This window comes from Eutrigla gurnardus, assembly GCF_963514095.1.
Source record: "Eutrigla gurnardus genome assembly, chromosome: 22".
In the NCBI taxonomy this organism is placed as follows: domain Eukaryota; kingdom Metazoa; phylum Chordata; class Actinopteri; order Perciformes; family Triglidae; genus Eutrigla; species Eutrigla gurnardus.
In genome coordinates this window covers 7490180-7515309 of record NC_139933.1, presented here as the reverse complement: position 1 = coordinate 7515309, position 25130 = coordinate 7490180, and the positions used below count along the sequence as shown (strand labels likewise).

The window sequence follows — 25130 nt, the reverse complement described above, 5'->3', positions numbered from 1 at the left end:
CTTGCCAGAAGTATGAGTCCCACTCAGAATGACTAACGCGCCGTTCTGCACCTCACCCCGTGGCTGCTCTTCCACATTACCCATTGAAACTCATTACGACTTGCGAAAGCTCCAAAGAAGCATGTAAACCACAGTGCATCCCACTGTTATTTAAGGCAGCAACACTACCGCTTCATTTCTGCACATATAAGAACTGCTCTTTGTTCTGAAATAAGCTCTTTGCCATGAGAGTGAACCGAAGTCTGGTCTGGTTGTTTTTTCTTTTTTTTTGCAGGATGTGCAACCCACTCTCATTCCCAGGTCGAAGACCACCGCTTAGAAGCACCGCTTGGCGTAGCGAGGCTCACAAACCTCACAGACATGAGAGAGCAGGCAGGCCACAGCAGGATGAAGCATGCAGATTTGTGAGAGGGTGTAGATGTGTATATTTGACGCAACTGGTGTGAAACAATCAGAAGAGTTGAGCAGCGGAGGAGGTCATTTTGAATGCTATGTTTACAAAGTGCAACCAAAATATGACTACATATTATACCTTTAAGCCATAGGGTAAAAATAAAACATCTATTTTTTACTGGTTACAAACAATCCAAAAAAAAAGCATAACAAATATTAATCAACTAATGAAAGCTTAAAAACAAAGCAGCTGATTGGTCGACGAATCAACTAAGATGGGGCAGCCCTATTGAAAAGAGTCTTAGTCTTTCTGCAGGCACCATGCAGCAACATTAAATTTTGCCTTCAAATTCATTTTTAAAACCTGTGTCCAACCTCACAACCCAAATAGCCAGAGGCTGAAAGGTGAGATGATGCTTTCTTGCTCAAACTCTGGAGGGCTGTAAAATATGTATGGATATTTACGGATGAGGAGTTTTGTACACAGAACTAAGGAAAACAAAGAAAAAGTATGGATTGGTATATAAATATATATATATTTCATATACATTTTCCCCATATTTGAGTTGCAATGAATGACAGACAATCTCTTTCTATAAACACTCAAGGGTGAAAAGTTGACATTCACCGTTCATGAAAGAAGGCCTAACATTGTATTCTTATTGAGATATTCCTTGATTGATTCCTTGGTTTTGGGGGATGGTAAAAAATATATAAACACACATTCATTTGATTGTTACATGAATGAAGACAGTCAAGGACATTCTTCCCACACATCCTGGCTATTATCAGCAATTGTGCACATGTGAAATGGAGAGATACAACAACGGCAATGACAAAAGCCCTTTGTCTGGAGCTATATTAATGTATTAAATAGAGGGCTGTCAAGCCATGGAAATAAATTCAGCCACTTCAGGAAGAAGAGCCAGTGGGACTTAAGAAAGGGAAGAAGAAAAGCCTTAATGAGAAGGAAGGGAATTGAAATTCAACTGTAAACAATTCTGTTGGTGGCAGAAGACATTGAACAACTACTTATGGTTGTAATGCGTTTTCCTGGCTTTGTGCATATTCATATGGGCTTACTCTGACACAGTCAACAGATGGCGAGAGGAGGCAATGTGGAATTACGCAGTGGAATGGGCTGCCATGAATCTTCAAAGATGCCGATTCCAAACCAGAAATATTCAGTTGGGCCAGGTTTTGTGAGAGGCAGTGACCCTTTGAAAAACCCAATGAGCAAGACTGAGATAAATGTTCCGTAGAGGTTGGAGTGGAAGCATTTTTTAGCAGTCAAAACTGAAAACATACTACGAGCAGTAATCAGTTGCGGACAATGCAATTTAGTCAGTGGCACTGCATACATATGTATCATACTTTCCTGGCTTTGTGCAGTTGAAGTTAATTTAAATACATGCAGTGTATTTCACACTACAAAAACTGGCTGTTTAATTAAGATGTGTGTGATGTTATGGGCTTAGTAACATTAGAAGCGAGGCAACACAATGTGCAGAAAGACTTCTCCATTATTATTTTTACACATTTAGAAGAAAAACAAATGTGATGACTATTTTACCCCCACTTCCTATAGAACTTATTAGGGAGTGCAAAAGCATCATTTCATCTGTGTACATAGAGACAAACAAGACAAGATAACAGGCATCAGCTCCACACTGAGACGCAATTTAAACGGGGGAAGGAATTATGTGCAGCCTGTATTATGAAATGCTACAATAAGCTGCCCATGTTTGACACTCTAATTTCTCATGTGTGACCTAAACATAAGGAAATATAGATGGATGGACCAAAAATGTAACTATATAATTAATACGCGGGAAACGCCAAGACAGACTGATCACCTCTGCTGCATATCATCACCTACTAATTGTCTCAATATAACATGCATTTGTGCAAATAATATAGCATATGAAACATTTCAACATCCCTTACAGTGTGGACATGCTGTTTCTGATATATACAGTATGCTGATATACTACATTAGGACCACCCATGTGTGATGACCCCTCCTATCCAGCAGGGGTCTGTGTTCCTTTTCCTAGTCTTGTAGTCTCGTTAACAGCTGATGAGCCACACCTGGGCCTAATCTGTGGCTTCAGGCATAAAAGCTCATCACAGGAACATGTCTCTACCCTTCCTGCCTCCTCTGTTACATGGCTGTTGCGTTATTTGATTTAGACACGGTCACACACACCCACACATGTTTTAACCTGAAGCAGCACCGAGTGTAGGGAACTCTTACGGTTTGTTTGGTAGGCAAGTTGTTTGTTACAGGAGGGATGTGGTGAACTTGTCATATTTAGAGGTGACAAAAGTTTGTAGCTTTGCCTGTTGCCTTGAGAAATGGAAGTGCTACAATTCATGCCTTGGTTGGTGTGAGCTTGGTTGTAGTTTGGTTGCCTCTTTGTTCTGGGTGGCTAGTGAGCTTTTGTTTTAGAGAAACCTTTTGGATGCTACTTTGGTTGAGCGCTTATGGTAATCCAGTTTTGTGTGTTTTGGTAGCTGGTAATTTCAGTTCTGTATGTTCACCACCTGTTCATGCATGGATATGCGTTCCTTGCCCTTGTCTTGGAGGACATTAACAGCTGATGAGATACACCTGAGCCTGATTTGTGGCTCTAGGTATAAAAGCTCATCACAGGAACAGCAACCACTCTCCCTTCCTGCCTCCTCTGTTACATGGCTGCTGCTTTATTTGATTTAGACACTTTCACACGTGCATACCTTACTGATCACTGACCTTCCACATTTGGTTGGTTCATTTGGGTTAATATGAAAAATAAAGCTGTCAATGTATTACCATTAACTGATCTGGTCTCCCATTTTTGTTGCAGCCTTTGAGCTGGGTGGTAACACATGCAACCTAACCTAGAGAAATCATCTATTAAAGCAAACCCAACCCAAAGGAAGCTTGCATGAAACACAGAAAGCTACTATGTTGTCATGGTGATTCAAAAACTCAGTTTCCCCAGTAATGTCCATTCATAAACAAGACAGTTTTTAAGCTACACAACTCTATGGGATTAGTGTTGTGTGTACCCACGTGACATCACTGCGACACGAGTGAACATTCGCTGCCTATCCATTCATTTCTATGGTATAAAACAATATTTACCAACTATAATAGCAGTGACAAAGGGCTTCTCTCCTTTTAACACAACCATGACAGCGGCATTAGCCTAGAAATGCATCCATACGTTAGTTACCGGAAAACACTAGATGCTATTTACTACTTAACTCAGTATTTCCACACAAAATGTTCACACTATTACACACATTCCAAGCTATTAAAAGCAGTGAGCAACGCATGATTCACCCTTTTACATAAAGGATAAGAACACACACCCGAGCTGTGTTTCACCATTTGGTGAACTAAATCTTTTCGTAGAAGATAATACGTTAAATTGATGAAATTACACGAGCACTAATAGGTTACCCCTAACGCTAGTTAGCTAGCCTTCTCAGCTGAGAAATGCCAGCTAACTGATAGCTCGCTCCAGCTCAGCTACTCCAGCTAATACATTGAACTAACTTGACTGTCTTACCTCCACTTAGTTTGGGAATTCTGCCAATTTTGTTAGTTACTTCTGCCGTAAGAGTTCCAAAATCCTGCTCGTAGGTTTCAAAGTCTGAAGACATTTTGACGCTAAGGTTTAGAACAGGTGGCTCTATGGGTGACAGTTAACGTTAGCTCCAGATGATAACAACAAGTCTCGAATGGAGTCCCTTCCTTGAGTCACAGTCAAACGTGCTCGGCAAGGAACAATACTTTATTTTTGTTATTTTCCTGACACTAGTTCAGCTAGTGAATGGAAAATATACGTTAAGTGTTGTCGAACGCGAAGAGATGGATTCGATATTTTTTTTTAATTCTGATGATGGTTAAGTGATTAATTGTTTCGACTTAGACCACCAGGGTTTGAGAGTAACCGTTTCTGAGACACCGTGAGGAAGGTTCCTCTTCGTACAAGAAGGAATTGAAGCGAAAAAAACCAAGGAAGTGGCAGGTTGGTAATTTAAAGTGACAGTTTTTTTCTGCCTCCATACAAAATGTGCATATGCGTAAACCAGTGAGCATTCGTTATATATTTTAAATTCGGTATTATCCGTTCTCCCACTTTGCACCTTGTGGCTGTTATCCAGCCGTTAATTAAATCATGCTAGCTAGCTAGCTAGCTAGCTAAGTGCTGTTAGCCCTGGTTCAAAACCGAATCAAAATGTTTTGGGGTTGTTTCCACAGTGGTCGCGACAATGCAACGTTGTACTTGATGCGAGTTAGCTAGCTTGGTAACGTAATGTTGTTAGTTTGGCAGCTGCTGGGCATACGCTATAGCATGGGTGTGCACCAAGTGAGTTAATGAAGAGATGCCCCTTTGGTATATTAACGCTAGATGTTGACATGTAGTGTGGTTTCTTTAAAGCTATTAGCTACTTTTAAAGCTGGTTATTTCTGAAAGTTACTGTCCGGCAATATTGACATATGACAGTGACGCCCAAGTTTGTGTAATCAGCGCGACGTCACGTTAAAATATTCCTGTATAGTAGGAGTGAGAGACATATGTCATCACCTCTCCAAAACAGCAAAGTTAACATTGTAAACCTCATGGTGATATGATTTACTGCAGAGCTTTTTGTAAACTGACAGCTGGGTGTATATAGGCTTCTACAAACTGGATGGATGGAAAAATGGATTGATGTTTTAAAGATGTCTTTGTTTTCTCTCAGATGGGGAATTTGAGTCTGTCACAAGGATAGTGTGCTCTGAAGATTGGCAGGAGAGAATGCTGCTCTTTGCCAGGGCAAGAAACAGTGGGACACGGAGAGCCCCGGTGACCCAAGACGAGGCCAGTTGCTGGGTACTCAGAAGACGAGAAAAAATATGTGCTACGCTGACTTTGCAAGATAGCTGAGGAAAAAAGAAAACTTGTTGAGAGTTTGGTCAATACATTTCAGGAACTCGACCAAAATACTAGTACTAACCTTGTGGCTCAAAAAGATGAATTTCCTGTCAACTTTTGTGACGTTTCAGAACCTCCATGAGGTTCGAAGATTGTGCCACTGGGGTCCGATCATAGCCCTGTCTGTCATCGCTATATGCTCCACCATGGCAATTCTGGATTCCATTATCTGGTACTGGCCGCTCGACACTACAGGAGGCAGCATTAACTTCATCATGCTCCTCAACTGGACTGTCCTCATCCTCTACAACTACTTCAATGCTATGTTTGTTGGACCTGGATACATTCCTCTTGGCTGGAAACCAGTAAGGATCCTCGCTAAGGATAACAGCTCTTGACATTTGTGATTGGTGTTTGTTCATGTAGATGGTGTAAAGAACACGTCTGCAAAATTACAACATAAAGATGGCATGTAGAGTAAAACCATTTAATCATCGGAAAGATTTTACAACTAACTTAACTTATTTATTTGTCCCAAAACAGGAGACTCCACAGGATACCCAGTATCTACAGTACTGCAGAGTGTGCAATGGGTACAAGGCCCCCAGATCCCACCATTGTCGCAAGTGTAACAGGTAGCTACATTTATTAGCAAAACAAGAGTAGGTTTTCTCTCACCTTTTATGAGATGGACTTAAAGGAAATGAGAGTACAGACACAGTGCTATTTTAGCTGGAAAATCAATCAATTATGTGATATTTAATAAATCAACATCATATGCTTGCTGATGAACCTGTCACACTATGTCCTCCCGAACAACCAGTCAATGTCCTAAGCAATCCTTTCTGCCTCCCTTCCCCCAGGTGCGTGATGAAGATGGACCACCACTGCCCATGGATCAACAACTGCTGCGGCCACCAGAACCACGCCTACTTCACTAGCTTCCTGCTGCTGGCTCCACTGGGCTGCTCACACGCTGCCATCATCTTCATTATGACCATGTACACACAGCTGTATGAGAGGGTCAGTAGTGTCCTTACACCGCTATACCATGCTTTTGATTCCCTATTACTACCACAGCTTTTCTGATACTGATGTCAAGCTGTTTTCTCTTTTCTCACTGCAGATATCATTTGGCTGGAGCACTGTGAAGATCGATATGAGCGCTGTGCGTCAATTCCGGCCCCTTATGCCATTCAGTGTGCCTGCCTTTGCTGCCACACTATTTGCCTTAGGCTTGGCACTGGGCACCACTATTGCCGTCGGCATGCTTTTCTTCATACAGGTACGTTCTTCCTTTGGGGTTTACAATTTACACAAGTTCTTGGCTCTCTTGAATGTCAACAGTCAAATACAACCATTTGTTATATTGAGATATTGTATCCTTTTCAGATGAAAGTCATCCTTCGAAATAAGACCTCGATCGAGTCCTGGATCGAGGAAAAGGTCAGGATGGATTTTTATTACTTGATTTACAAACGATAATCTAGGATGTTAAAGTGTTTTGTTATCTAAACAATATTGATTTATTACTAACATATTTTGAATATTTCATTGGCCAAGTGCTTGAAATAGAAATGTCACTTTTATGAATAATTCACACACGTCCAGGATCATATACAATATTGCGGGATGATTATAGAAACTTGACACGGGCCCATTGACACACACTCACATACAACCATTCTCTGTTTCCTCCACTAGGCCAAAGACAGAATACAGCACTACCAAACAGGGGAGGATTTCACCTTCCCTTACGACCTCGGCACCCGCTGGCTGAACTTCAAGCGAGTCTTTACGTGGGCAGGGACGCCCAAGGGTGATGGCATTGAATGGCCAGTCCATCCCAAGTGTCACCAACACACCTTAACTGTAGGTTCAGTTTGTTGTCGAGTTGGGTAGTTTGTGTAATGCATACAACACTCGTTTTGAGTTGTCTGTTAGTGTTACTCTTTTTACGTTGAATGATAAATTATCTTTTCATTTGGTAAGGTCTTAGGTATTGTAATAAGTCCTGTTCTTGATGCATTTCCTGTTAAACTCTGAGATATAAAAAACATCGTCATAAAATAGTGAAGTTGTCTTGTTCCTCTTAAAACAGATTGAGCAACTGAAGCAGAAAGCTGATAAACGAGTGAGGAGTGTAAGTACCAGATCTGTATTATGACATCCATGTGGTGTGATTGAGTTACACATAGCACAGACACACAAGAGTAGGTCTTGGCTGGACTGGCTGTGTGACTAAGGAGAAAAGCTCTTGGCTGTACTTTAGAAACACTATTATGTAATGCACATTTTAATGCTTTAATGTTAAAGAACATGACTTTATAAACACCAAACGCATATTTCATCTGAATTTCAGTTGTTGTCAGAGCAGCAGAATAACCAGATATCTTTTTTGCCTCGGCTAGCAGGTCCAGTATCGGGCGGTGGAGGACTACAACGGGGCCTGCTGCCCTCTGAGCAAAGGTCTTCAAACCTTTTTCAGAACCCCTTGCACTGAGGAGCCCAGGATCCCCCTCAACAAGGGGGATACCATCCTTGCCACTCGTGGCACCAAGTGAGTTAATTCAGACTGAACAAAAACTACGATCATCATTACGACAACAGAGGTTTTCAAAGTGGGAGTAGAGTAGCTTAAATGTGTGTAATTTGGTTAAAGAGATAGTTTTTCCCAATTTCCCAGACTCTGAAACCAATAAATGCCTTAAGACGGACTCAATTGGCTCAGTTATTTAGTGCCTGTGTGATCATATAACATAATCTCATAGGCACCCAGGAATTGAGCGAAACTAAGCTAATCTCCAAGCTTTTGTCTCTTCTTTGTCCATCTGAATTCTCCTAATTTATTTATTTATTTTTCCCTAGATGGTGGATGTATGGAGACAAAGTTTTGAATAACGAGCATATGACAGGTGAGTTGTGGTTTGAATCATGTTTTTATATTCGCTGGAACAAATATGCAACGGAACTTTCCTTTCTGTTTTGGCTTTCAGGGGGAGAGCGTGTAAGGGGATGGTTTCCAAGGCGATGTGTGGAGAAGTGCCATTATGACACTGCCAGCGATAGCACCAGCGATAAGAAAGCAAATTAATATATTTCAAGTGGCTTTATGTAGAGCAGAGGAGTTAAACTGAACAAATGGTGTCCGTGTTCATAAAACGTGCATCCACTGAAGATGTCATGCCTGATGCTGCAGGCTCACCATCAATAATTTCATACTTTGACTAATATTACACACACATTTCAATACCAACATGATTTTTTTAAAGGCAACATAGTTCACTAAGTCTTACTGAGCACCTTGCGTTTGATTATTGTCTTGGAAGAGGACTAGAGAGTTCATTAGAGGGTCTAGTCCCATGCTTCAGTTTGACTCCTCTGATCAAAAGTGAAACCCAGCAAGCATCCTAATATCCAAGAATTGCCACCAGGCTTTATTGTGACTTTGTTGTGATTACATGACTTTTTACTTGAATCTGTTGTTTTTACTTGTGTTGTTGTCTGTTTTTGCTAATTATGCAATGCCTCTGCCCAGCTAACCCCGGGAACTCCTTCATGCAACTATTTCTACAGTATGGAGATAACACTTCATTTCTTTTTATTATTTTTGTAAAAATTGTTGGCCTCAAACTATAAAATTAAAATTTAAAAAATCTTCTGCAAGAGTCGTTGGTTGCCTTTTATCTTTGTGATTGCTTTAAATTCTCGTGTTTTCATCAAAAATGAGTTTCTCAAGAGCCCTGGGCTAAAATTAAAACAGTAATTTGGCATTTGTTTAATTGTTAATGTCACACACAAGTCTAGGATGCTAATGTGTCCATCTTTAACTAAAATGTCATGCTATGTTCTAATGTTTGTTAAGGAAAAGTGCTACTTAAATTCTTGCACCTGTCTATTGTCAGGCAAGTCAATAATGGTTGTTTCAAGTTGGTGTGGTTCAAGACTTACTACTTAAAATATGCCTTCATGAGACAAAAGTATGCACTGAGAGGTTTTAATGTAGTACGTTTAGTTTAGTGAATGTTAGAATGATCTTTTAACTTTGATTCCATGTGTCAGATACACGTATAGTGCAGTCTGACAACCTCAATCGGAACAAGCTGTCCAAAGGAATCAGGTTTTCAGAGTCCAGTACCATCTTTGACGTCAATTCACAAAGGCGCTGCACACCCACACGGGTGTTTATTTATAACCTGAATGGACCTCAACTGCTCAGGTTTGACTTGGGGGGGAGTTGAGGTCACCAAGCTTGGCATACCAATGAGAATAATGAAAGCGTAAGTTGTCAGGTGCAACATCAGAAAAAAGGACACGTCAATCAAGCACATTTTGTACACAGAGTGAGAACACCTCGCTTTTGGTAATATATATTTAATTTGTTTTATTGCGCCTCCTCTGTCTAGAAAAATATATTTGTTTATGACAGTTTTGAATGTCACTTCTTCAAGTGTTTTTTTTCTTTTGCATCATTTTAACTGCTAATACACTCAATAAAGACACCACAGTCACAGATGTGGCAGAAGACTTCCCTCTATTTACCTTCCTCCCTGCAAGAGGACTACGTGTCCCAGACTCCTCTGCTTTTTTTTCCCTCAACCAATCAGAGTGCAAGGAAAAATAACATGTGATAATCCCACCCAGTTAGCGCGTGAGGGAGTTCCACTAGTTCGTACTGGACAAGACAGTTCCTTGCTTGTTGAAGATTACCAAGAAAACCCATCTATTCTGTAGATGTGTGGACAAGTCCACTCACGTCATATATCCGTCCGTTCACGTCGCTTCAGATCTGCTCCACAGGTGAGCTCGCGCTACGTTGCAAGGTCACCTGTCTGCCGGACTGTCACTTCCAAAAACGAAGTAGCTCTGTACGTGGGCCCCACCAAATGTCGTCATTTTTACCAAAACACAGACTGTTCCGCTAATTGCAGGTAGGCCGAATAATGAGTAAGGTCACCGTAGTGTGTTGGGGATTCTTATTTTTGATCCTGCGCGATGACTTCGCAAAAAATATTCGTATTTGTGTTGTTAACAGGCAATGTGATGGTAGTACTACTTAGCTAGCTAGCTACAACTTTGGGTCTTGTGTTTACACACAGTCCGCTCTCTAACTGTCAACTGTTTGTTTTCTCTACTGTCAACTGTTTGTTTTCTCTACTGTCAACTGTTTGTTTGTGCAAAGCTTGAGGAACGACATTTGTTCTTTTTTTAAGTCAAATATCAGCGTGACTCAGCTGCTAAATGTCGTGGAATTTGAATGAATGACGTTGAAGCTGGCTCACCTCCTTTATGAAATATGAGGGGGTCATTCATGAATGGCAACAAACGCTGGACAGTGACGGCGTAGGCTTGTTACCGTGTCGTTAGCTAGTAAACCATTACATTCCCAAACAGAGAGCCAGCGTTGACAATGCAAGGTTGTTGATTTTAAGAAATGGATTAAATATTGTCAGATTATCCCCTGGTTTGGACTGTGGGGTTTATCAGTAACTCCAAACAATACATAACAATCATGCAACAGTAATACAGCAATAAGGGTGATCTACGGGACAATAACTTAAATAATTACCTTTTATAAGGTGTACTTAAGGTATCCTTGCTGAACATCTACTTTACTTGGATGAGGACCTTGTTTCTAATGTTTGCAGCTACAGTATATTCCCAATTATATCTGCTCTATATTATTTTAGTAATGTTGCAAAGCCCATAGGACGACACCAACGACATGGCTACCACTGCATGAGAAATGTTATTATTTCATGTTAACTAACACCAACTTAAAACTTGACTTCTCTTTCACGTTCCACCCCTTCTAGTGTTCATCCAGACTAAAAGAGTGATCCAGCAAGATACTGCGACGACGGTGATTCCCTGTGATATCAGCCAGTAACATGTCCATGTTCAGCACGGGCATCCTTGTGCTGACGTCTCCTCTCCACACCCTCCCCTTGCGCATCGCTCCGGTGCTTAGCTCAGCTGCTCAGCTTGTGGAGCGTACGCTGTACGTCCACCTCCACCCTGGGCTGAACCTCGGCAGCGGGAGCCAGCCCCGACCAGTTTTCATTCCGCCCGTAGTGGACCTGTCTACGCTCATTAGCCGCCTTTACAGCAACGCGGCGGACGTATGCGGGCACCTGGATGTGCGTGTTTTGCTGACCAATGTTCACGCTCAATCAGCCGCCTCCAGTGGGACCACAATCCCGAACTGCCCCTTCCCCACACCAGAATCTCTGTCTCACTCCCCGGAGGTGGTGCTCACAGACTTTCCCCTGCAGGACCCAGGTCAGTCCCATCAGGTGACACAGTGTCTGCAGAGGTACACGGGCCACTGCTACGTCTGTGGCCCCAGCCTGCCCTCGGTGCTGCTTCATCCGCAGCTAATGAGGCTGCAGGAGGACGAGCTGAAAGAGCCTAAAGAACAGGCAGAACCCTTGCAGACCTACAGTGATGTGGTGGTAGGGGGGACGTTTGATCGCCTCCATGGGGCCCACAAGACGCTGCTCAACATGTCATGCCTGCTAGCCAATAAAAGGGTCATTGTTGGTGTGTGTGACGAAGCAATGCTAAAAAGTGAGTGGTTCTTATTCAGTATTTCCATTTCAGGAATGCATATTCGTGTCACATCTGTGCTTATGAGTCACATTGTGGTGTGACCTGATCACATCCTTTTTCTTCCCGCCTTTAGGTAAAGTGCTAAAGGAGCTGGTCGAGCCCTATTCTCTGCGGACCCAGAGACTAAAGGAGTTCCTGGAAGACATCAAACCCTCGCTGCAGGTGGAGATCGTAGCCCTTAATGACCCCTATGGAGTTTCTGTGGTTGACCCCTTGCTACAGTGCATTGTGGTGAGCGAGGAGACTCGAAGGGGAGGCGAGGCTGTCAACAAGAAACGCATTGACAATGTAAGTTAGTAATCAACTGATACGTGTTTCCTGTAGATGTTTCCCAGGACTTTTCACAGTTTTTACTGCAATGGACTGGAAGTCTGAATACATAAATAATGGCATATCAAATTGTATGTCATGTGGTCCTTTTTATCATATGCTTACATCAATATAATGTTACCCTTGTGCTGTTTTTTCTTCTACATGTTTGTGTGAACAGGTTTAAGTGTCGTTTTTTTTTTTTTTTTTTTTTTTTTTTTACAAGTCAGGAGATTTCTATTATTGCTTTCTCCACAGCACATTTCTCACATACATAACTATTCTCATATGTCTTGCAAGGTTCTATTGTGAGAGTCAGTGAGCTTCCCTTCCAAGAATTGCTGATAAAGAAAGCACAGAGAATAATCTTAATCCTTGCACAGCAGAAGAGCTTGTTTGTCCAGAAATAAAGACCCGTAACCTTGCATGGCAGCTGCATTCTCCTGATGTCATAAGATCACGCGGGAATCGCGGGATCAGATATCACCCGATAACCCATCTCATCAGGCTTTAAGTAATGTGCTTGTGTCAGTCCCATGCAACTAATTTGTTTTTGTTTTTTTTAATTCTTGCCCTTTTCAAAACTGTTTCCAATGATGGCTTCTCAGAAGGTTCTGTGTTGTCCGTTTAGGACATACATAGAACACATATTTGATGTCTTGTGTTCTCTGCTTCCTATATCAGGGCCTTCCGCCTCTCATCCTCCACGAGATCCAGTTGCTTAAAGACGCCCACCACACTGAGACAGAGGAGGAGAAGATCAGCTCCTCCAGTTTACGCTCTCGTCTGCTGGGCACCCTCCTTACACCGCCTAAAGTAGGTCGTGTTTGTTCATTTGGATAAGGGATTTCAATGCAGGATGAAGGATACGTGTTACTGTGGCAGCATTGAGGAAAACACAATATATATATACACACACACACACACACATATACACACACACACATAACTTAACAAACACCATCAGTCTTTTCATTCCTGTTTAATTAAATTCATTTTTAAATGTTAAAGGGACTTAGGGCAGGATCAAGAAATAAGACTCAACAGTGACACGACGGCCGTTAGGGTAACTGCAGCCATCTGCCAAGCCGGCGCGGTAGCGCGCACGAACTCTTCAGTGCAGCTGATGCTGTGACACGGTTATTTATTTACTCGCTGTTCACGTGACTGTTTACTACAAGCCCTCCGCACATGCCTCCGCGGAACTACGTTGGTAGCATACATCTGCGAACAGCATCATGTCAAGCGACGAAGTAAGTAAACAAGTGTTTATTTTAGTGTAACTTTAGGAAGACGAATTGCCGCTGATAAAACCTTCGTTTTCTTCTTGGTATTACTTTTTAGTGGACTTTGTGTGGTGGTGGGTCGTTTTCCGGCCGAAGCAGAGTCCATTACTACACATACAGTACTTGAGTCCACCGCGCTTGTCTTCTTCTGGTCTCCAAGCCGTCGAGTACGCGCATTCAGCGTCATTTGACGTCACGTCCGCCGGACTGCGCGGGAAATTCGGACCACGAATTGCAGTACATCATGCAGCACACAGCCTGTTCAAGGCAATGGGGAGATATGTGTGTGGTCTCATTCTTTTTGGTTTTGAACGCTTCATCACCCATTAGCATTAAAAGACTTAAAGTGAATGTTTATTTTTTCACAAATCCTGCCCTAAGTCCCTTTAAATAAGTTCTGCACAGCCTCCAGTCACCAAAAAGTAATTGCCAAATCATGCTCTAATGTGCATTTGTTGTTTTTGTTTTTTTTATTCACTTGCTGAAGCAAAACATAACTTTTTCTTGCAGCATTTGAATTGTTGAGGAAAAGTGTTTTCATACAAATGATGGCAGCTGAGCATTTTGTAAGAAGCACACAGATTGCTCTTCATAAATGTCTTAATGTTTAACCGTTCTAGTAGGAGCCGGTTAACAAGTAACAGCTTTTTTTTTCCAGCATGTGCTGCTGTTTATGATGACATATCCCGCACCGATGTATCTCCTGTTTCTTCTGCACTAGGACAAACCCGACCTCGCTCCACTTCCATACGTGATCGGCCTGACGGGAGGCAGCGGCAGTGGAAAGAGCTCCATCGTCAGGCACCTGGAGGCTTTGGGTGCCGTCTGCATTGACTGTGACAAGCTGGGCCATGAGGTGTACCAGCCCGGCACTGCAGCCCATCGCAGAGTGCTTGAAGAATTTGGGTCAGGTGAGGAAAACCCACTCCTTATGACATATCACATGCTATCAAGTCTATTTTAATGACATATAGGACAATGATGCACTGTTTGCATTCATTTTTTTAACGACTACCGTAAAAGTCGGTTTGCCCAACAGCTTGATTTTAATGTTGTATAGCATTTCAACATTAAAATAATGTCTTGTATGTTATTACGTAGTAAATCTATTTTTTTGTCACTTTTAGAGCTTCTTAATGAAGATAAAACCATCAACAGACGTGCATTAGGAAGAAAGGTTTTTGGAAATCAGGTAATATGACTATATATGAATAATGTTTTGGTACATGGCGACATAAAAGACGACACCGCCGTGTATCGAGAATTTACAGCAGTGCTGTTTTTCCATGCAGGAGCGGTTAAAAGCCCTAACAGACATTGTATGGCCTGAGATTGCACTTCTGGTGAAAAACAGAATAAGCCACGCCCGAGATGAAGGTATTGTAAATGTATTAAGCTTTGAACTTTAGAACTCTATGTAGGTTCATTTATCTGTTGCTGCAAACCGAACACTTCTCCAGAGAACTCCAGAGTCCTGTTGTTTGGCTAATGTACGGATCATATTGACTTGTAAACAATGATATTCATGTGGTTGGTTGCTCTTTGCAGGTAAACAAGTTTGTGTATTGGATGCAGCCGTTCTGCTGGAGGCCGGCTGGACAGACATGGTGCACGAGGTCTGGGTCACTGTCATCCCTGAGGAGGAGGTAAATTGTTTGCAGTCCTAAAAGCAACGAACATGAACGTTGGCCTGACTGACTGTGAGGAAAATGTAAAGATGTTAAGGTGACGAGCTCAAGGTGAAGAGCTTTTTTGTTTGTAGAAAGTTGGTGATGAAGGGGTGTGTGATAAAGGAATTGGGACAATAAAGGATTTTGTCGTGAAGCTTGGATAAGAACCACTCCCAATGATCGATCGTGGTGGATTTCCATCGTTGGGATAATCCTAAATATCGTCATGAGTGACTTGAAAAATTCTTATTTTTAATGTATTTATCCGTATATTTATGTTCGTTAAGAAAAGTTGTCTTATCTTTGATTCAATACAAAGATTTCCTTCTTAACTTAATGTAAAGTGATTCCAGTTTGTTTTAAGAATCTCAGCGTAATGATGCATAGTGTGGATATCACTCTGCCATAGTTTGTTGATACTACCACCGGGGGGCGCCAAAGTTGAAAATTCTACACTACAGGCTTCAACAAAATAAACATCCCCCCTCTCTCTCTCTCTCTCAGGCAGTGTTGAGGATAACAGAGCGAGACGGTGTGACCACAGAGGACGCCCTTCGACGGCTGCAGAGCCAGTGGTCCAACGGCAAGCAAGTAGGGCACGCCAACGTGGTGCTCAGCACGCTGTGGGAGCCGGAGGTCACTCGGAAACAGGTCCGACATCAGCCATCAGTATATCTGCATTACATGAAGTAGTGGGATTCTGTGAAATAGTGATAATTCTCCCACTGTCTTTTATTTTGAAGGTACTGAAAGCTTGGAATCTCCTTCAGAGGAGAATCCAGCCGAGGCAAGAGGGACGGGAATGGGTCGCCACGTCGTCTCAGCTGTGACCGGTGCATACAGAACACGCGTGTGTCGGGCCCAGGTACACGTGAGCACAAACGACAGATCAACATAAGGAAACGCTGCCTTAGAAAGAAGTGAGAACAGTTACTGTGCCATCCCAACAGGCTCTCTCACTACTTCGACCAAGACTCAGTGCCTAATGGAGTTTCCACAGGCTTTTTTAACTGTAGTTTTATTTCACATGATGCTCATTTGAATGATGGATGGCTGAGGAAAAAAAATACATCAGATGAATTTCATCTCATTTCATTAGATGGAATTTGAAAGCTGGAAATCATTGTTTGGGATTAACAAAGGGTATCTTATCCTAAAAACTGTTGACCTGTTTTCATTCAAAGATGATTTTAATGAATGACTTGCCTTTACATAGACACTGTTTAAATGATAAATCCCAGATTATTTCAGGACCAAACCACTTAGCAAAGTCAAATATTGTGGGCATCTCATCAGCTGATGACCGTTCTGTCCTCCTTCCATGTCCTCCAAGTATAATTGATATGAAAGTAGCTTAAAAGCCACTTATGGTAAGGGAATTAAATTAGTTACCACTGTTAAATCAGAATTAAATGTATTATTTTTTTTGGTGTTGGGAGAATATTTTATGAAACACAATCATGAGGAATATTAAATTCCCAAACAAGATACAATGTATTTGAGAAATCTGTGCAATAGATAAGGATATTTTGTAATATCGGTGTAGCCGTCACTTTGAAATACACTGAGCACTGAATAAGTTTCACTGTACTTTGACTAATAAAGCAAAACACACAAGAAAAGCTCGTGACCTACGGCATTACAAACCAATGTTTACATGCTGATAAACTGCTGCTCCATGCCTTCATATTACGAACAATGTCTAAGTCAGAAGTGACATTTGATCAAATGGTTTGTGGGAAGTTTCCGGCATCTTGCATGTCATCTGGAAGCCAGTGGAATAAACAGATGTAACATTAAATGAAATGTTTCAACAAATTACTAATATCTTCTTTTTTCCTCCTAAGACACAGGCTAATGAGCCAAATTCACTTTCATATGATGCTAGGGTTTAAGAAGTGCTGTATGATCTTTCATAATTCGATACAAAACATTAGGAGTTCAGTCGTTTTTCAGCCTTTAATTTTAATACCTTTAAAAACAACATTAGTTAAATGTGCAAAATGTACAATTTTCATGTGATGTCTGGCGTGAATGGTGCCGTTTCAGAGCTCCGTCACAGTATCTCACCATGTTTCAGTGCAGCAAAACCCTGTGCTGAACATGCTGCACATTCAAAGAATACAGACTAAGTGCACCAGTAACGAGTGAAACAAAAGGGCTCTGGGTATGCGTGTCCTAACTTCGTGATCAATCCCCGTGGTGGCCGCAGACCACAACATACCCTTTTTTTTTGCCTTGAAATTGTGTGTAAAGCAGCCTTTTTGTGCGGTAGTGAATAAGTGTCCATCAGTGTACTGACATGTCAAAGTCCAGGCTTTATCAAACTTCCGTCTACCTCGGAAGAGTCTCCTTCCAAATGAAGGAATCTTCTTGAAATCGTTGCCTCCGCTGGTTTCCTCCGGTCACACTTCCACTTTCAGTTTGGCGGAGCACACTGCTTCCCCCAGCTTGTTGCTGGCCCGGCACACATAAACCCCGGAGTCGGAAGGCTCCAAATCGTCCAGAACCAGAGAGCAGAGCCCGTCCTCGTGCTGCTCCATGGTCGCTCTGCACGATTCAGACACCGGCTGCTCGTTCCGAAGCCACTTCACCTCTGGCTGTGGGTAACCTAGGATTGAGATGGGAAGACATCAAGAGCATTGGTGGTGATATATAATAATTAAGAGGTGGATCAATATCAGTCCAATGCTGTCTGGGCCTGTTTAAAAATCCAGCCACACACATAAAAGTGTAGATGCCAGTCACTTCCACACATACAGCTTATAAGACTGTGGTATCGGATCGGTACTGGCTGATTCCCAGGTGTTGGAATCTGCACTCCAATAATAATAATAAACATTAAACAAATGGTTTGCATTTATGTTAGCTAGACTTCATACAGCATGTTCAGTAGGTCTCATTCTACTGCAATCATTTTAGACGGCATTGTTTTGCTCTTATAGAATATAGTGGGGCCCTATTTAATGAAGTGCAACACAGTTCCATCGCTCTACCATTGACACGGCACGTTAGCTGAGCGGTCGCTCCCTCGGGAAGGGTGGCATCCCTCAGGGCCTGCTGGAAGCGAGGTTCACTCTGAAGCTTCACATCCAGAGACCGGATGGCCTCCTCTGCCTCTTGGCTCCAGCCTGGCTCTGGATGAGAGGGAGGATGACGATGAATACCACGGGGAAAAAAAAAAACCAGGCTTTACAGATCACAAAAGGGTAAACTTGAAGTGACAATTGGAAACTGTGAGTCATCTGCCATATGCATGTAGCTCCGGGACATGGGAGGGAATTGTCTATGTGTGTCTTTTTTTAAAAATCGGTCCTACCCTCTGAGGAGATGCCAGGAGAGTCTGGCCTGTTAGAGAGATTAGCCATCCGCTGTAGGGCCAGAAGAGCCTTGCCAGTTTTCTAGAAGTTTAAAGGACAAAATAGCACTGGATGACAAACTGCACTCATAACCAAGCTTAAGGTCTATATAGGACAATGGATTGAAAGGTCATCATAGGGAAGCACTGATAAGAAAATTGGTTCACATGTCCGATGCAGGGCCAACGGCATTGTGGTCATCATTCAGCTGCGTTACCTTCCACTTGCGCTTGGCCAGAAAGTGTTTCATCCTCCCCTTATTGAGACGCTTGGTGGAGCTGCGGTGCAGCCGGGAGAAAGAGACCGTCCAGGGGTGGGCGAGGGCCCCGGCACATGACAACCTGCATCTTGAGAGGGAGACGCAAAGGCTGTCAAATGTCAGCAGTCTCCTGAGCCTTCTTCTTAAATCACAAAGAGGTACTTGAATCCAATTCATATACTGTAGGTAAAGGAAAAACCACACCGACCTCTTGTCTTTCTTCAGGAGGGAGCTGATGAAATCTTTAGCTTCCTCAGAGATGTCCTCAAAACTCTCCTGGTCGAACTCAAAGCGGGCGGCAGTCACAAGAGCCAAAGTCTCAGCATCGTTGTTCCCCTGGAAGGGTGATTCTCCACTGAGCCTGGGACACCAAACAGTTTACCAATGAACCAAACTCATGTAAGAGTCACGTCTCTGCAGAGATAATGTTTGTATCTGAGGATTGTCTTGAGTTTATTATTCCTTTAAGTTTGCAATTGTTTATGGGGCTGTAGTAATACAGTGTCGCCAGTAGATGGTGCCAAATCTGCATTTGTAGAATCATTGGATAATTTGAGATTTTATGGCAATAAAGTTACATCCTCATAATAAGTCATGTAGTCCTTTCAGTTTTAGCAATTTCATTGTAAATCCTGGTTGACATATATAAATAGGATAAATAAAGAATAAATACAGGGCCCTCCTATTCAGAGTGTGTTGCGGTGGACTTACAAGATGAAGCAGATGACTCCGATGCTCCACATGTCGGTCTCCAGGCCCACGGGCTCATAATTGATCACCTCGGGGGCCACGAACTCCGGCGTGCCGTGCATCACCATCAGAGGTTTGCCCTCCTCTGAAGAAAGAGACGAGCAATTCAAAAAAATGTCACCCTGGATGTTTTGCATTTGGCCTGTTTGCCTGTATTTACAGATGTTTGCCTGTATTTACAGATGCCTACATCTGTAAATAGACCACCCAGTCTGGAGATGCAGCTGCTGGAACGTCACCGCATTTACTGCCTGGATTGTTTGAGTTGAGGTAGTTGTCTATATAAGGAATTGTTGTTGTGTACTGGGCATCTTGGAATTAATAAAAAGGAAAAACACCACATTAATGGCAGTCAGTATAAAACATGTAAACTCAGATTGGAAAAATACAAAATATATCAATTTCACTTGATGTCAAGTTTTATGCAGCCAAGGATTGGTTTTGATGTATTTGCATGTGAACAATAGCAGGAGGCTTTTTTTATTCTCCATGCTGGGTCCACAAGGCTGCACAGCATTGACAGCCGCTTTATAAAGACCTTCAGATTTCCCCTGATTGTAACTTGTACTTGAATACACACCGGATGTGTCAATCTTAAGAATACACACTGGGGGATTTATTCACCGTCCCTAGTGAGCAGCTGCAAAAGTTATTAAAAACATTCAAGAGAATTTAGTCACATTAAGTCAAACTCACCCAGTTTACTAGCCAAGCCAAAGTCGATGATCTTGATCCGTGTCCCCGTTGTGTCCACACAGACGATGTTCTCCGGTTTGAGGTCCAGGTGGACGATGTTCTGCCTGTGAACGTACTGCATGGCCTCCAGGATCTGCTGCATGTAGCGGGCACTGGTGGGCTCCGTGTGCTCGAAGTTGTCGTCCACGATGCGTGCAAAGAGCTCTCCACCTGCAATACTGGGCAAACAAACAACACCGTTCAGGTCCGTGCTTCAAATACAATCCTGAACTAGTGGTACAAGCAGTGTTTAGCAGTACTTCTTTTTTTTCTTTTTTTTTTATATGTATTTTTTAAATAAACATATGGAGTTCAGATGAAAATGTGTGCTCCAGACTTCTAAATGTTGTTAAATAGTCTTATTGCTTTGTCATTTTTAACTGGAAACTAAAATCTACAAAAGCACAATAGTTGACACAAATAGATGTATCCATTTAATTATACTTTAATCCATTTGTAACCAAATACTTTATTTAGGACAATGTTAGGGAGAAAAGCTTTTTGGTCTAAAATCTAATGGACTAACGTTGACATTTAAAAAAAATACAATATATAAAAAAAAAAAAAATCACCAGGATTTCTGAAGAATTAGGAAAAACCCTCACATTGTAATTATTAAATGTTGAATGAGTCCATATATCAAGATTGTGCTCTTTGTAGTTTCTGAGAAACAGCCATTATGTTGTTCTATATTTAGTCTTTTTTTTTGTATTTAGAAAATACAGTTTTCCCACAATATGTGCTGTATGATGATGAAAAAGCCCAGATTACACTTCCGACAAAGGACATTTTTTAAATTCCATTGGAGGCACCAGTTTTCCCTCATGTGGTTTGCTGACATTTGTCTTCAGTTAAGATAATTGTTTGGTACAAACTCTCTTGACAACGTTGTATCACTGCTAAAACAAACAGACTTTGTCCCGATCAGTCGCAGAAATCAGACTTTACCACATCAAAGTCACGTTCACACTCCAGTCACTTACTACTCCATGACCATGACCATCTCAGGGCGCGTTTCATAGGCCGCCAGACACTGGACCAGCTTGGCGTGGTGAAGGCTGTTCATCAGCTCGATCTCTTTGCGAGCAGCCTTCCTCTCCTTGGAGCCTCGTGCTCGGTAGAACTTCCCTGCCACCTCCTGACCCGTGTCTTTGTGGGACATCCGGTACACCTGGCCGTATTTCCCGCTGCAAACGTTTAATCCAAAACAAGTCGGAGGAATTAAAACTTCACTTTGAAAAGCCAGTACTTAATGCATGGCAATAATCTCATCTGCTAACTTTAAAGTTTGTTTTAAAAGAAAGAGTCCACGCTTACACCCCCAGCTTCTCGTGCACATTGTAGTGGTCCTTGACCTTGTGTTCGGTGTCAATGGTCACTGTGACGAACGAATCACACTCGTCCTTCTTCTCTTCAGTCGCCATCTTGACACACTCGGACTCCTGGCTCGGTCCGCTGACCCCTGCCGAGTTGTAGGCCCGGACGCGGAAGCGGTACTGGCCCAGAGGCTCCAGGCCCGAGCGGATGTGGTAGGATGTGTTCTTACAACAGCTCGTTGCTTCGGTCCAGCCCTCGGGCTCGTCCTCTTGTCTCACCTCCACTTTGTAGCCCAGCACCGCCGTGCCTCCGTCGAAGCTGGGGCCCGTCCAGGAGAGGACCAGGGACTGGTTGGACAGCTGGGAGACAACGGGTTGGGATGCCGGTGGGTCGGGCCGGTCTGAGGAGAAACCCAAGAGGAAAACACCTTTTATTCATACATCAAGAGCTGGTGGAGTGTTTCCCTCACTTCCTGCCTGGGTTTGCATTCAAGAGACGACAAACACCTGTGTTGCATCATCTGAAGTCCATGGGGAACATCTCATTAATGAGCTGAAGTCTCACCTATGACGCTGAGGGAGATGGTGTGCTGGGCAGAGCCTAGTCTGTTTCGCACTATGACGGTGTAGGAGCCTGTGTCCTCCGAACAGGCCTGAGGGATCTCCACCCTGCTTTGTGTCTCGCTGCTGCGGACGGACATCCTCCGCCCTGCTACCACCACCTGAGGACCAGGAGGCACATGGGTGCAGAAGTGAGAATACGGATCAAACATCAGGCTGCTACTAACCACTGGGACCTCTGGCAGTATTACCTTGTCTTTGTTGTAAATCCAGCAGCAGGCCACGGGGACGGAGCTGCACCTGAACTCACTGTGAAGCCGGGCCTGCTCTCCTACTCGAACCTCCACGTGCTCCGCTGGGTCTACAAACTCCACAGGAGGTCCTTTTGGGAGAAGCAGCTTGATTAGTAAAACCACAGAAGTGCAATGAGACTTTGGTGAGCAGGTTGATATCTCCGGCAGCTGTGGAGACTGGAGGAGTAGGTGGATTTACAGGTGCGTGTGCTGCGATAGGCAGGTTTAAAAAGCAACCAACCAATGACATTGCACTGCAATCAACAGACAGCCAATTGCACTGCACTCATGAATGAAACACCATTGTCAGGGGTTTGTTTTAGGGTCATTCACAATGTGTTTGCTGCTGCTTCCCTGTCCTCTATTATCCGTCTATTTATGCTTCATTTGCATTCATTCTACACAAGAATTTAAAAATACTCGTAGAAAAGCAGAAAGAAGGGAGGATTTTATGGATTTTATATTTAATATATCAGAAAAATATAGGTTTGTGGTCTACCTTTGTCTTCTTCTTCTCTGCGTTGGCTTCTCTCTTTAGAAGCTGAAGACGAGCGAGTGTTTTTTCCTGGCGATGCGACCTTGAGCGTGACCTCGGTGTGCAGCCCCGGGTTGCTTGTTCTAAGGATTTCCTTCGTGGCTGATTCATTGCAAACAGAGTGGAAACAGGTTTACTGTACACAGATCCACTAACTATGTTTCATACTGTATTGGATGACTTTACCCCCTTTGCTTTACCTTGGATGTGCAAGGCGGCACTGCTGGAGCGTTCCCCAGCAGCGTTCTGGGCCACGCAGCTGTACGTCCCGGCATCTCCGGGGCCGCACATCTCCAGAGCCAGAGTGGCGACGCCATTTTGAAAGGAAGTTTTACTCGAGGGCACGCTCTCGCCTTAACGACAAAAGGAGCAAACGCACAACGTTGTGGATGATTATAAAACCCTCGGAATACAGGCTAACGTCACAATGGAGCGGAGGCGGACATTGACAATCAGACATTTACCATTGTGCAGCCAGGAAACGCTGAGAGGTTGACTTCCTGTGATGACACCTTGAAAAGAAGCATCGCTTCCTGCGCAGACTCTGCAGTCCCTGATTGGCTCTTTGAAGTGAGGCGGTTCAAGCGTCTGGACGGGGGTGTGATGAGAATCTAAGCAGACGGGAGAAGTTCAACACAATGGGTTTGTTTCCAGATGACCAGCGTTTAGTCTCAGAGAGAGTTACGGCCTTCATAGATGAACTTCAAATGCACCGTGGTAGACGTAAATGTAGTCCAACATATTGAAACCGTAGACTGCCTGTGTGGTATTTATCCGCCTGCAGTGCGCTGAGGCTCAGGATGGGATGCACTCAAGGTAAATGTTATGAACACAATCCGTTTATGTTGCAATATTACACAATTAAGAATGTTTACCTGTTGCAGAGGAGACTCCCGGTTTCTTTCCCAATAACGCGGTATTATTAGCATTTAATCCATCCTCCTTCTCCTTTTCCACACAGAAGGTCCTGGCTTGAGGCTTGATGGCCAATCGGAAAGTAGACACAAAGGTCTTTGACTTCCCCGCATCCTTTTCCATCCCTACGTAGAAATGATAACCAAACAGGGTTCAAACAGCCACTCATCAGTCAGGCCTCCTCGTCCTTGTGGTCGCCGTGGTGTGTTCAGGATATGTGTTGAACAGCCACCCTGAGATGCTTCCAGGAGGAGCCAGAGCTAAAAAAAACCCCACTACCCACCCCTCAGCTCCACAGTACACAGGAAACAGCCCCTTTTCCTTGGAAGGCCAATTAAAAACACACATGTCCTATCCCCACGGTGCCTCAGCGCCGAGAACACAGGGAGACATGTGTGATAAGAAACAAATAAGAGAGAGAGAGCTAGACGGAAATACAAAATGTTTTACCTTCTTTTCATGAAAGCTGCTTCTCCTCCAAGAACATAATATTCACATTCACACTACCGGCTTCTTTTTTGTCCATTTCACCGCTCCATAACCGCCTATTGCCTGTAAACACTCCGTAGGGTTGAGCAACACTGCCAGTCATCGCAGGAATCAAGGAGAGCCTGTAGGACAACTTTCTGTGTATTTACTCTGCTGACGTGTTGCAGGTAACATGTGGAGAGATCTACTGAGGACTCTTTAAAAACAGGGGACTTCCAGGTAGACTGCTCTGAAAGTGGGACCGTGCGACCACAAAGAGACTTGTGAATGAGACGCCTTTTAATTCTATTGATATGGGAATGGATACGGCTGCCGGTTGGGTGTGTCTCCAAGGAGTGCTCTCATTGTTGTGTGATTGTTAGCTGCACACTGGTTCTCTCTTTTCCATATTCAAAGCTAGTGAGGCTAGTGGCCAGGTCTTTGTCTTCTCTGTCTCTGTTCTGAAAGGCTGTTTCACCTTTATTTATTTATTTATATACTATTTTTATTTCCAGGATGTGATCACAAGTTGTTGTTTTTTTTACACCTGTGAGCATTTCTGTGATTGTTGTTGCAGCTTTTACTTTTGTTTTGTTGATGAAATAATTCCATCAATAAAGTAAATAAATTAAACTTGTGTTCCGTTCCATTCATAATTACCATATTTTAGTCAATTAGCCTATTATTATCCATACATATACATATATTTATGTATGACTAATAGTAGGCTCTCTTGTTTTTTGTGTGAATGATTGG

At 42.9% G+C, this 25130-nt stretch overlaps 4 protein-coding genes across 10 annotated transcripts in view; 2 read left to right on the top strand and 2 right to left on the bottom strand.

Annotated features, from left to right (window-relative positions):
- Window positions 1-4156, bottom strand: part of vti1a (vesicle transport through interaction with t-SNAREs 1A) — a 107471-nt gene extending 103315 nt beyond the window's left edge. For 2 of the 4 annotated variants that reach the window (XM_084040606.1, XM_084040603.1), the window contains exon 1: window positions 3954-4154. In XM_084040606.1, coding sequence (XP_083896732.1) covers window positions 3954-4047 — 94 coding nt within the window. In that variant the 5' untranslated portion in view covers window positions 4048-4154. Of the gene's footprint in view, window positions 1-3953 lie in introns of all 4 variants that reach the window. The other 2 variants (XM_084040605.1, XM_084040604.1) reach the window with 2 other exon arrangements.
- Window positions 4157-4278: 122 nt separating this feature from the next.
- zdhhc6 (zDHHC palmitoyltransferase 6) lies at window positions 4279-8966 on the top strand. Of its 2 annotated transcripts, none has more exons than XM_084040600.1 (11): window positions 4279-4415; window positions 5134-5671; window positions 5850-5941; window positions 6170-6329; window positions 6433-6591; window positions 6699-6752; window positions 7011-7178; window positions 7408-7449; window positions 7721-7866; window positions 8175-8221; window positions 8303-8966. In XM_084040600.1, exons 2-11 carry the CDS (start codon window positions 5405-5407, stop codon window positions 8398-8400), a joined length of 1233 nt encoding a protein of 410 aa, XP_083896726.1. In that variant the 5' UTR covers window positions 4279-4415; window positions 5134-5404; the 3' UTR covers window positions 8401-8966. The 2 variants fall into 2 exon arrangements, with proteins under 2 accessions (XP_083896726.1, XP_083896725.1); XM_084040599.1 differs by having other exon boundaries at window positions 7718-7866.
- Window positions 8967-9968: 1002 nt separating this feature from the next.
- Window positions 9969-16450, top strand: coasy (CoA synthase). Of its 2 annotated transcripts, none has more exons than XM_084002232.1 (10): window positions 9969-10106; window positions 11123-11876; window positions 11992-12206; window positions 12912-13043; window positions 14235-14424; window positions 14641-14705; window positions 14806-14890; window positions 15062-15159; window positions 15688-15834; window positions 15927-16450. In XM_084002232.1, the coding sequence occupies exons 2-10, from the start codon at window positions 11198-11200 to the stop codon at window positions 16011-16013; spliced, it is 1698 nt and encodes a 565-aa protein (XP_083858358.1). In that variant the 5' UTR covers window positions 9969-10106; window positions 11123-11197; the 3' UTR covers window positions 16014-16450. The 2 variants fall into 2 exon arrangements, with proteins under 2 accessions (XP_083858358.1, XP_083858357.1); XM_084002231.1 differs by having other exon boundaries at window positions 9998-10237.
- A 150-nt stretch (window positions 16451-16600) lies between these two features.
- LOC311008535 (myosin light chain kinase, smooth muscle-like) lies at window positions 16601-24678 on the bottom strand. Of its 2 annotated transcripts, XM_084002229.1 has the most exons (16): window positions 24357-24678; window positions 23867-24031; window positions 23456-23602; window positions 23192-23344; window positions 22956-23093; window positions 22415-22545; window positions 22168-22324; window positions 21604-22003; window positions 21270-21473; window positions 20248-20465; window positions 19513-19636; window positions 19010-19162; window positions 18760-18889; window positions 18503-18584; window positions 18180-18320; window positions 16601-17794 (listed from the first exon to the last, which is right to left on the bottom strand). In XM_084002229.1, the coding sequence occupies exons 2-16, from the start codon at window positions 24027-24029 to the stop codon at window positions 17589-17591; spliced, it is 2547 nt and encodes an 848-aa protein (XP_083858355.1). In that variant the 5' UTR covers window positions 24030-24031; window positions 24357-24678; the 3' UTR covers window positions 16601-17588. The 2 variants fall into 2 exon arrangements, with proteins under 2 accessions (XP_083858355.1, XP_083858356.1); XM_084002230.1 differs by lacking the exon at window positions 24357-24678 and having other exon boundaries at window positions 23867-24107.
- Between the last annotated feature and the right edge of the window lie 452 nt (window positions 24679-25130).

What these genes read in the sequence shown, in the direction of transcription:
- coasy (XM_084002232.1), top strand. Translation starts at nt 11,198, where the DNA reads ATGTCCATGTTCAGCACGGGCATCCTTGTGCTGACGTCTCCTCTCCAC. An exon ending in ACAAGAAACGCATTGACAAT is followed by an intron (nt 12,207 to 12,911) that starts GTAAGTTAGTAA and finishes TTCCTATATCAG; the next exon opens with GGCCTTCCGCCTCTCATCCT. An exon ending in CGGAGGTCACTCGGAAACAG is followed by an intron (nt 15,835 to 15,926) that starts GTCCGACATCAG and finishes TTTATTTTGAAG; the next exon opens with GTACTGAAAGCTTGGAATCT.
- LOC311008535 (XM_084002229.1), bottom strand. Translation starts at nt 24,029, where the DNA reads ATGGAAAAGGATGCGGGGAAGTCAAAGACCTTTGTGTCTACTTTCCGA. An exon ending in TGGCTTGGCTAGTAAACTGG is followed by an intron (nt 19,637 to 20,247) that starts GTGAGTTTGACT and finishes CTCTTTCTTCAG; the next exon opens with AGGAGGGCAAACCTCTGATG. An exon ending in TCCTGGCATCTCCTCAGAGG is followed by an intron (nt 18,321 to 18,502) that starts GTAGGACCGATT and finishes CCTCTCATCCAG; the next exon opens with AGCCAGGCTGGAGCCAAGAG.
- zdhhc6 (XM_084040599.1), top strand. Translation starts at nt 5,405, where the DNA reads ATGAATTTCCTGTCAACTTTTGTGACGTTTCAGAACCTCCATGAGGTT. An exon ending in ACACACAGCTGTATGAGAGG is followed by an intron (nt 6,330 to 6,432) that starts GTCAGTAGTGTC and finishes TTCTCACTGCAG; the next exon opens with ATATCATTTGGCTGGAGCAC. An exon ending in GCATGCTTTTCTTCATACAG is followed by an intron (nt 6,592 to 6,698) that starts GTACGTTCTTCC and finishes TATCCTTTTCAG; the next exon opens with ATGAAAGTCATCCTTCGAAA.